Source organism: Eulemur rufifrons, chromosome 20 (assembly GCF_041146395.1).
Source record: "Eulemur rufifrons isolate Redbay chromosome 20, OSU_ERuf_1, whole genome shotgun sequence".
Taxonomy (NCBI): Eukaryota; Metazoa; Chordata; class Mammalia; order Primates; family Lemuridae; genus Eulemur; species Eulemur rufifrons.
The window spans coordinates 51,119,628-51,130,525 of NC_091002.1; the positions used below are offsets into that span (position 1 = coordinate 51,119,628).

The 10,898-nt window shown below is 66.3% G+C and overlaps 1 protein-coding gene across 1 annotated transcript; it reads right to left on the bottom strand.

Annotated features, from left to right (window-relative positions):
* Window positions 1-2,066: 2,066 nt before the first annotated feature.
* RBBP8NL (RBBP8 N-terminal like) lies at window positions 2,067-10,351 on the bottom strand. Its single transcript, XM_069496236.1, is given in 15 exon segments — window positions 2,067-2,197; window positions 3,865-3,983; window positions 4,085-4,166; window positions 4,322-4,339; window positions 4,649-4,688; window positions 4,691-4,780; window positions 4,992-5,718; window positions 6,351-6,517; window positions 6,773-6,875; window positions 6,990-7,136; window positions 7,327-7,399; window positions 7,937-8,049; window positions 8,367-8,462; window positions 9,090-9,132; window positions 10,291-10,351. Coding segments are annotated over 15 exon segments (2,010 nt in total).
* Window positions 10,352-10,898: the final 547 nt, after the last annotated feature.

A 10,898-nucleotide genomic window follows, 5' to 3' on the forward strand; every position in this document is an offset into this window, starting at 1 on the left:
CACTGGTGTCAGGAGGACGCGGAGCTGGGGAGCGAGTCAGCCATCAGTGCCCGCGCAGTGTCCGTGCTCGCCTGCCTGCAGGAGTGGGGCTGGGCCCAGAGCTGGCTCCCTCTTGCCAGTGGGCACGATGCTGAGCTTTGAGGGTGCCCCAGGGGTGCTGGGGGAGGAGTGTGGGCTTCTCCCTCCGTCTGGCGGACTCCTTGCTAGGCTCCTGCAGCGAGAGGCTTCTCTCCCACCTAGGGTGTCGGCCGGTGGCCGCCAGCCAGCCTGGCCACAGGAGGCCAATGGGTCGGGGACACACGGCTTTTGTTTCATTTGATTTTGGAAATATCAGAGCAACCTTTAACAACTGGGAGATTTCACACACTCTCACACACACGCACACATCCCTGGACTTCCCTCTCGGGAATTCAGTGTCTCTGGCCTCTCTGGCCAGCAGGCAGGCTGGCTGCAGGCAGCAGGTGGGAAGCAGAGCCCGTTGGTCAGGCCTGCACCCTCGGTCTGGCCCAGGCCTCACCCAGCCTAGTCATCTGCCTACATCCTGCCTTCCCTGCAGGCAACGGAGTTTTACACTCCCACGATCTCGGTACTGTGGTCACCCTGCCCCAGCTTGGCAGGGAGGGCCCTCATCACCCACAGGTGTGCTCCTGAGTTTTCTTTGGCTCCCACCTGGCCTCTTACCAGGTGTCAAGTGCAGAGCTCTGTCTGCGTGCCCCTGGGGGCGTGGTAAGGAATGACCCTGGACTGCAGATCTGGCCCTCAGGTTGATGTCCTAGTTGTCCCCTCGGCCTGGCACCCTGAGCGTCCCTTTTGGACATCCCTCTATAGCCCCTACCTCTCTTTTCTGCCTAATCTTTTGCCCACTTTCCTAGAGTTCTGATTTTAGCAAACTTCCCAGAACACTTCTGCCCCTTGCCTACTTGGAACACTCCTGTTCATCCCTCAAAACCCAAATCTCTCTTCCCCATCTCCACCCCTCCCCCAGGCTGTGATCCAGAGCTGCTGCTACTTTGCCTGTGGGGCAGAGCTGAGGTGACACCCAGCTGAGGCCCTGCTGTCTCTGCCCTGGAAGGGGCAGTTCTCTGACTTCATGTGCCCAGAAATTACTCCTGGGAGCTCCTCACAACACAGGACCTTGTAAGTTCCTGGGTGCGAGGGTGGGGTTGGGTCCCGGAATCTGCTGCTTGCGCTCCCTGCCAGAGCTTGGAGGCTTTGGGACACGTCCTCCCCAGGCAGCAGTGGCCCAGGGAGCAGACATCCTGAGTGCCACGGGGCGGGGGGGGGGGGGGTCCTGGGCAAGCTGCCCTGTGGCTGTGCCCGGGGTGGAGGGGCCGGTCGCACACTCGGGGCCAGGCGCTCAGGAGTGTGTCAGTGGCGAGCCAACAGGTGCACGTGCCCTGTCGCTGTTCCCAGTCCCTTTCCAGAGGGTGCTCTGGTCCCTTTAACACTCTGCTTGGGCAGAGGAGCTGGTTTTGTTCTGCCTTCCTGTAAGGTAGTAACTTCTGGGTCCCTGACGTCATCAAGCAACTCTTGGGACCTCTGACCCCAGCCCTGCTAGGTGCACATGTCCTTCTTCACGTGTTTATTTTCCGGCTCCCTAGGGACCCTCTCTGCAAGGGTGCCACCACCCGCCATCTCCCTCTGTCCCCTTTGCCGGCCGCCTGTTTGCTGGAGTCCACGAGGGGGCGCTCGAGACTGCGGCTTGGCACCCGGCGGGCAGGGCGGCCCCAGCTGCAGGGTGCAGGCCGGTGTGGTCCGCTGCCTTTTGGAGGGGGCTGCTGCCCACGCGCAGCAGGGCGGGGCTGGGCTGGAGCCTGAGCGATCCCTACCTCCCGTCCTCGCTGTCCCAAGGGAGCAGGTGCTGAGCTGAGGGTGCCGCAGGGCCAGGAGGGCATTTCAGAGACGGGTGGAGACGCAGGGAACACAACACCAGCCCGAGGCCCCATCTCAGCGCTCCCAGCCCCTCTGGGTGAGGCCGGGACGCAGCCCCCACGGTGTGTGGCCTGTCCAGGCTGCGGTCAGTCAGGTGGAGAGCCACCTCTGGGCAGGGCCGGTGACCTTGGTGGCTAGGTCTCCTCCCAGCTGCTGCTGTGGGTGGAGGGGCTGCAGTCCTGGGCATCGCTCGGGCTTCCGGGCCCCTCAGATGCGGTCAGGGGCTCCCTTGGTTTCCTTCTCCCTCGGGATGGCTTCTTGGAGGCTGTGGGATGTGGATTGCGGTCAGGCCGGAGGCATGGCAGTGGCCCCGGTGACCCTGCCTGTCCTCCAAGCGACTCCACTGTCACCCAGGGCCTCTTGGGCAGCGTCTGTGCACTCCAGAGCCTGCATTGGTGACATTCCTAACAGAAACAAACCCAGGGGTGGCCCCACTTGAGGGTGAGGATTTGGTGGCGGGGAGGACCCTCTCCCCAGGCGTGTAACCCTGCAGACGGGCCCTGGCCTGGCGCCTCCCTGGCTGCCGTGCAGAGCGCGCAGGATCTACTGGATAACTGAGCTTGTGGGACGTGCGCACGGAGCCTCGGTGGGCCTCTCCCAGGCGCTGGGGCTAGGGTAGGGGCCGCAGGGGAGGGACACCTGGGCCCTGAGATGGTCCTGGGTGGGACCTGCCACCGTGCTGGGCCCAGGCCCACCTCTGGCGCAGAATGAGCTCAGGTTCCGGGTTGAACAGGTCAGGTCCGAATCCTGACTCCAACTACCAGCACTGTGACCTTGTGCAAGTTTCTTCACCTCTCTGGTCCCCAACTTCCCCCGCAGTGAAACAGTGACAATCCTACCACTGGGCAGGGCTGTGAGGCTCAAAGGCATGCCACTTCCCACTGTCTCTGGGCACAGGACTCTGGGGGGGTGGCCCTGGCGCTGAGCTGAGTGGTGCCCTGCCTGGCAGGGTGGGGCCGGCACACGCCAGCCTAAGGCCCTGTCCTCACCAACTACCAGAGTGCAGTCTCGGGAGCGGGAGCACAGCTGCCCCTTCCCTGGCCCAGGTGGGAGGACAGGGGGTGGGGGCTGGCTTGGCTTAGTTGGAGGGTAGGGGTGATAGCGCGAACCCTGGCGGGCTGCACCCCACCCAGGACCACGTCCACATGCCCACAGCAGGAGGTGCCTCAAAATGAGACCGGTGTGCTGGCCTCTCCACCGCTGCTTGAGGCAGACACAGGCCACGGTCACCTTCCTGGCAACAGTGGCGCATTGTGGTGGCACAGCCCAGCCTGCGTGTTGCGGGCCTTGCTTAGATAAACACAAAGCCTCGCAATTATTAGCTTAGCATTCAAAGGCTCTCGAGGGCTCCTGGAGGCCCTGCTGGAGCTGCTGTTTTGCCCAGAACAGGAAGTGGGAGGCTGTCTGGGCACCCTCGGACGAGGGCCGAGGCTCCTGCCGGCCTTATTGGGGGCGCCGAGCCCAAGGGCACTGCCCCTGGCAGACGTTTGAGCGGCCCCCAGGTCCCCAGCGGGAATAAACACACCGCACGCCTCTGCCGCTGCTCCTGTCCGAGGTGGACAGGAGGGTTCCAGGGACCCCATCCCCTCTCGGTGGGGGCGGCTTGTGGACTGGGAGGCCCCTCCCTCCCTGGATGGTGATGGTGACTGTCCCCAGCTCTCTGCTCGGACCTCCCATCCCTTGCCCCACTGGCATCTCATGTGCGCCCTGGTACCAGCCCGTCCTGCAGGTGAGGACCTGGCCCAGGCTGCACCGGGAGGAGCTATGCGGTCAGGACCCCCAGGCCCACCCCTCTCTGTTCTGTTCTGGAGCCGCGCGAGGGCTTCATGTCTTGCTTCCACTGTCTTGAGGATCCCTCCCTAGGTGGCCAGGAGGGGAGGTGGCGTGGGGGAGGCTGGTGCTGCGGCGCCCACCCCAGCCCCTGCTGCATACCTTGGCCCCCCAGGTCTGAGTCCCGCTTCCTCTTCTGCGGCAGACCCTGCCCGTGCTCCTGGGCACAGACGCACCTGGGCCCCTCCCCTGGCATGCTCGGATTGGCACTGGCCTCGGAGCTCGGGTACCCCTGGGTAGAAGGGGATGTGGTCACAGTAAGGAATGTGCCCATCCCCCGCCGGGCAGTGCCACCCCAGGACCCCCAGCCCCAGCGTGTGGCCAGGGACCCACCTCGCTGTCTGAGGAGTCTGACTCGTCCAGTGCGTCTAGCTCCGGCCTCTGCGCTCTGGCCTGGCTGGGCTCTGAAGGGTGCAGGGTGTAGGGTCAGGCCAGGCGGGTAGCCCCAGAGGCTCCCAAGCCTGCCAGACGGGGACAGGTGGAGACAACTTTGCAGATGAGGATCTGAGGCACGAGGGCCAAGCAACCTGCCCTGGGCACTCGCTGGTGAGGGGCAGACTGGGGTTTGAGCCCAGGCCTGGTGTCTCCACATCCCGTGTGTGGACCCCACCAGCTGGGACACCCTTCCCTGGCTTGGTCACTGGCAACGGGGAGCTCACTGTCTGCCTGCCGGCCCCCATTGCTCAGCTGCTCTGCCGGTCACTGAGTGTGGCGAGAGGCACCTGCCTGGGGCCCCCACTTCCTTGGTGTCTGCAGGTGGGAGGACCCTGGCCCGAGACCGGGCTCTGGCCAGTCAGGCCAAAGGGCAGAGTGGAGGCTTGAGACGCCCTCCCTGCAGACACTGAGCCTCCCCTCCCCCCACCCCCAGCCCCCACCATGGCGCCACCTCCCGGCTGCTCATACCTGGGCGGCTCATACCTGGGCGGCTCTCGGGATCAAGCCTTCCTCTGGCCTCCTCCTCCATCCCACCAGGACAGGGCAGGCTGGGCTGGGCCCCTGCGGGTGGCTGTGAGGGGTCCTGGAGGAGGCAAGTAAGTGGCTTGAGTTTATTGGGGGGACTTCCCATCCCCCAGCTCAGCACCGGCCACCGCCTGCGGGACCCCGTGTGGGCTGCAGCAGGTGGCAGCCTTTCCCTTTCTAGTGTGAACTGTACAATGCGCTTTCTCCTTGGGGAAAGGAGGTGGGATGGGGACATGGAGGGGACGCGAGGACAGGACTGGGCTCCTTACTGTGACAGCTGGGGGCTCTTCCAGCTCCGGCGCCCGGGTCCCCTTGGTGCCATTGCTGAGTGCCTGGGGGCTGTGAGTCAGGGCTTCGGACGGGGTAGGTGGCTCGGGGCTGGGAGTGTGAGCAATCGTGGGGCTGAGGGACCCGGGCTGGCCAGCCGGCTTGGGGGCATCCCGGCCGCGGCCCCGGTCTGAGAGGTCCAGGGGCTTGTCCGGGGCATAGTCCTGTGCCGCTGTGGCCTCCTTCCTGCTGGGGCAGCCTGGGCCTGGGGGCTGTGGGTGCCGCCCTCCAGACAGGACTGCTGTGGCTGGAGCTGCCCTGGCCACCTCGCTCTCGGGGCCTTCGGAGTCTGAGCCGACTGGGGGGGAGGGCTGGGTCTCCCCAGGCGCAGCTGGGCCGCCCGGTCTGGCACCGCCCGCCCTCGCCCTCGCCCGCAGCTGCTGGGCCAGGAGCAGGTGCAGAGCCCCCTCCAGCCGCGAGTCCTGCATGCCCACCAGGGTGCTGGGCAGACCCAGCAGGCCTGTGGGCTCCTCCCAGGCCTCTGCCTCTCTGGCCTTCAGGCCCTGGAGCCGGGGGCCGCCAGGGGCTGCAGCAGGGGCCAGGGGGCGGCTGTGGGGGCTCCGAAGGTGCAGGGACAGGCGGTGGTTCAGGAGGCAGAGGCGCTCGGCCTGAGGGGAGGGCTTCAGGGACTCACAGGTCACGGCGGATGGCCGGGAGGCCCGCAGGAAGCTGTGAGGAGGAAAAGCCCGGTGACTGTGGCCCGCGGTTAGCGGTGACTGGCCGAGTGGCCCTGATAGGTGCCCCATTTCACAGGTGGGGAAACTACAGCCCAGAGAGAGGAAGCGAGCGCCAAGGTCACAGGCAGGCAGTGAGGAGGGGTAGGCACCTGGGCCCCCGCTTTGGAGGCCATGCTGTGTGGGCGCTTGTCACCCTGGCCTGAGGTGGGCTGGGGTCTGGGCTCCGAGGAGGGGCCTGGCCACAGCGGCCTCTGCCGCTTCCTGGCAGGACGCTCTACATCCTACTCCCAGGAGCATCCGTGGAATACCTGCTCCTGCCCTGGGGTGCCCAGTCCGCCTCCGCCCACCGCGACGCCCCATGTTCCCAGACAGGAGACGGAGGCCCTGCAGGCCCCTCTGACAGCGCTTCCAAAGGCTGCAGCCTGCCGCCTGCCCTGCGCCCTGGCCTGGCGGGAATGCCACTACAGGCAGGGCACCCAGACAAAGCCACGCCAGGACAAGCAGGGTTCCCAGCGGGGTGAGCAGCAGGATTTCGTGGGCTGCTGGCCCCTGGCCAGGACCGGAGTCTGGAATGGGAGCTCAGCTGAGGGTGCTCCTGGTGGCCGTGGTGGGCGGGGCCCTTACCTATCCAGGGGGAGGCTGTGCTCGTACGTCGGGCTGGGGGGGCTGCTTCCGGCGGGCGGCGGCGGGGGCGTCCCATTGGTGGAGCCACGCTCGGCCAGGCAGGCCCGGGACCCAGGCCGCAGCACCGCGATGGTCCCGTGCAGCTGGTTGGAGATGCGCTGGGGGCTCTGCACAGGGGCGGGGTCAGCCTGGGGGGACAGCCGCCGCCATCTGCCCCCTGCCCAGGGCTGCTCCTGCTCTGCCCGGGCTCTCGGCATGAGCCTGGGCAGGTCACCCCCCACCCCCGGGCCTCGAGACCTCCACCCACGTCAAAGGGAGAGCAGTGGTCCCCACCCTGCACAAAGGACAGGGACTCAGCTGCCAGCCTCCTGTGAGGGGCTGGCCCGGCTGAGTGTGGTGGGCTCCGGCTCCCTGGCCCTTACCAGGTCTGGGGCCCGAGGCTCAGGCAGGTTGGCACCCGGGGAGATTTTGGCCACTGGAGGTGTCCTGGGCCCCGCCGGCTTCTCTGTGGAAGGAGAAACCGTGCTGAGAGCTGGGGAGGCCCTCAGGTGTGCTCAGCACTGGCCAGAGGGCTCCACGCTCCCCGGGGGCCCAGCCCCCTGCCTCTCTGGGTCCCCACAGCACCTTCACCTCACAGACAGACCTGTGCCCAGGTGGTCTTCCTCAGCCTCCTTGGGGCCTCCTGGTGGCTTCTCGGTGATGGCCTTCCAGGTGCCGGGGGAGGGGAGGCGCAAGGGTGAGGGGGGGTCCGAGGTGCGCTCCCTGGCCAGGGGCTTGGGCCTGTCTCTGGGGGGAGGCAGAGGCAGGGGGTGAGGCGGGGCAGGGCACCCGCCTGGGGCCAAGCTGCCTCTGGGGGAGACCCGCTCTCCAGCACTGCCCGCGGCGCCACCGTTACTGCTTCCCGTGGATGTGTGCCGAGTGGCTGTGCAGTGGGCACCGGGGGATTGGGGTGTCCGGCCTGGCCCCTCCTACTTACTCCAGGCCCCGAAGCCGCTTCACCTCCTCCTTCAAGGCCTCGTTCTCCTCCTTCAGCCCGTTCATCTCGCCAGCTGCAAGAGGCAGGGGTCAGGGGTCGTGGCGGCAGCCGGGGAGGGCAGCAGGGTGGGGCGGGGGGTCCTCGCAGCACCAGGGCCCCCCTCCTGCTCTTGTTCCCAGCGGTGTCCCCAGCACTCTGCCTGGGGCCTGGCATACAGCAGGTGCCCCATAAATGCTTGCCGCGTGAGTGGAGGGCTGGCTGTTACTGAGTAAGCAGCGCCAGCCTCGAGGTTGTGGAAAGTGCTGGGAGCCCCCATGCGTGTCCCTTGGGCTTCTCCCAAGGGACAGGGAGCTGGTCCTCGGTCATCGGTAGGACCAGTGGGACCCGGGCCTCTGCGGGACCCTTCCTCATCACGGCGGGGAAACCAGCCAGATGAATGGCGGTGGGGACACATGGGGCCGGCAGTGGCTTTGTTCCATTTGTCTGCAAATGGGGGTCTGGGGTGTCCCCCAGTGTCACGGGGCTGGATTGCCTGCCCCCCTTCCCTGTGACCCCGCGTGGGGCTGAACCCGGCCCCCCGGAGGGACCCCGAGGGTCTGCGGCAGCTCACTGAGGATGAAGATGTGCTGCAGGCTTTGCAGGTGGGAGCTTTCGAACTCGTGCTGCTTCCTCCTGGCCAGCTCCTGGGTGACCATGCACCGGTCGCACAGGCCAGCCCGCAGCCTGTGGGGACGGGGAGGTGAGGTTGCTCTGAGGGGGAAACTGAGGCCAGCGCCAGAGTGTGCCCCTGCCTTTCCCAGACAGTGTGCTGTGGAACCCCAGGCCTATTCGCCACCCTGTGGACTAAGTGTCCCATGTTCAACTGAGTTTGGGAGAAATCTTGAAAATGCAATTTACTTAAGGCTCTGAGAAGTCCTGCAGTGGAGAAACCTGCTTGGTTTAGTTTGCCCTGGAGTTTCCCAAACTCATTCCAAGGAACCCTGCCGTCTCCCCTCCCCGAGCCCACCGGCCTGAGTGGGCTGCCAGGCGGCCCTGCCCACCTGTTCTCCAGCACCCGCAGGTTTTCCTTCAACGCCTTCTGCTGCTCCCGGAGCTGGTGGTTCTTGGCGAAGAGCTCCTCGAGCCTCTGCGCGTCCCTGTGGCAGCACATGCGAGGTGGGGCCCGCTCTGGCCGGGAAGCCACACGCTGTCCCCACTGTGCAGCCTGAGGCCCAGCTCTGCCTGGCACCCCACAGGCTTGGTTTGGGGCCGGGTCCTGCTCTGTGCGCCTCACTGTGGGGCCTTGCCCTGGAAGCAGGTGCCCCCTAACTTGAGTCATTTGTGTGCCACTTTGTGACTTCTGTCTTGTCCCTGTGCCACGTTAGCCACAGCCCGGTCTGTGACATGGGAACACGGGAGCCGCCCTCAGGCCGCGTGTGATCAGGTGTGACCACGTCTGAATGCCTCACGGCGAGTGTTATTGCTGATACTCTGACGGTGACCCTGGGGCGGGAGACACCCCGAGTGCAGGGCTGGACACCCCGAGTGCAGGGCTGGACACCCCTCGAGGCCAGCGCACCCGGGTCCCAGTCCTGCCTCCACGCCTGCTCGCTGTGGCCTTGCACAAGTGACTCACCCCGGCCCTGTGCCAAGGCCCAACTTCCCCTCCTGCATTGGCAGTGCTGGCGCCCTGCGGGCTTGGGGGGTGACCTGAGTGGTCGTGGCCCCTGGGAGGGGCTCTCCTTGCCTCTGTTTCTCACTGGGCCCGGCCTGGCCCCACTCACCGGCACCTCTCTGAGTTCAGTTCCAGAAGCTTGTTCTGCAGGCCTGGCAGAGCGAGCAGAAGGGAGGGAGGTCAGGCCCCGCGGCCACCTCTGCCTGCAGCAGCCCCTGCCCCGGCTGCCACGAGGGGGCTCTCCAGACCCCACCCACCTGCCCCGGTGAGGCACTGCCTGACGCTGGAGGCCGCCCTGCTGGGGGCCCCGCCTGTGCCCCTCCTGCTGCTGCGCTCCGGCCTCTGGGGCTGCCTGAGACCCTGTGGCCTGTGCCCAGTGTCTCTCCCTCCCCCTGGGGGCTCTGGCCCTGGCATCTGCCGGGAGGTTGGTAGGGACCCCGGTACGGGAAGGCACCAGCCACCCGGGAAGGGCAGAGAGGCTGAGAGGGGCCTTGGGGTGCGGCTGGTGTCGGTCGAAATGAAGGGCTGTGGGGCAGACTCCTCAGACCTCTCCTTGCTACATCTTTGGGGTGCGGCTCGGCCGGGCTAGCCTGGGGCTGGGGGAGGCGTGGGGTCTTGCCCAAGCAGCCCCACCACTCCCGGTTGCTCAGGAAGCAGCCACAGGACCTTTGGGCCTTGGGTGGGCGTGGGTGCTTTTTGGAAAGGGCCCAGGGAGGGGCTGGCCCTGGCCCTGGAGTGGGCGGTTGGAGGGGGCTGCAGCTGTGTCCCTGTGGGGGATTGGGCAGGAGTGTGAGGCCTGGGGCAGGCCCTGGGGAAGAGAACTTCAGCTCTGTGCCTTGAACTACTCTGGACGGGTCCCAGGAGCCACGTGCTCCTATTCCTGGAAGTTGCAGCCTCCGCTGGGATGCGCCGAGGCCCTGCCCTGGGCGAGGGGTCCCCGGGCCGGGGCTGCCAGCTCTCTTTTCTGCCTGGCTGCAGGCCAGCCCTCTGGGAGGACACGGCAGGGACCGGATGGGCATGGCAGGCGCCATGCGGTGTGGGTGGCAACCTTGGAGCGTGCCGCCCCTTGGGGCCACACCCTGGAGCCGTGATCTGGGGACCCTTCAGCAGAGGGCAGGGTGCCGCAGGTGCCACTGTGCAGCTCTGGGCCTGGGCTCAGGACGCCCCTTCCTGGGCCAGAAAGATGGGGGCCCCAGACTTGGTGAAAGTTGGCCGTGACGTGCGGGAGGGCCCTGGCCTGGCCTCGGGGCCACCTGTGGAGATGGGGGCTGGGGACTCCGCCCCAGCCCAGTGCCGCCCCAGCCACTCACCCAGGACCTCCTTCTCGTGGGTCTCCTTCAGCCTGTTCAGCGACTCCGTGAAGCTCTCCATGGCCCCGCCCACTGCTGGGGTGTGGGGACCCCTCCTGCCCTCTGTTGCCAGCCTGCAGGGGAGGACGTGGGGAGAGGTTGGCTTGGGAAGGGACTGTGGGCTGTAGAGCCCAGCACGGGAGGCGCATGGCCTGTGTGACGGAACCCACGCCGTGCTGGGGGGCTGCCCCGCCGAGGTCGGGCCGCAGGACCCGGAACCCCCCAGGCAGGTGCAGATAGTGTGGTGCGAGGCTTCAGGATTCTACTCAGCAAGGTCATGCATGTACACATGCACAGAGACAGCAGGTCCACACACACCACACGTGCACACGTGCACACATCACACACACCACATGCCACCGCACATAACACACATGCATAGACACGCATGCACATATACAGCACACATGTACACATACAGCACAGGTACATAGACACACATGCAGACAGACGTGCACATACACACAGACACAGATACACAGACATGGCCATGCAGACATGGATGCTCAGACATGTGGACACACAATGTCATAGACATGCACAGATACATGCTGGCACAGACACATGCA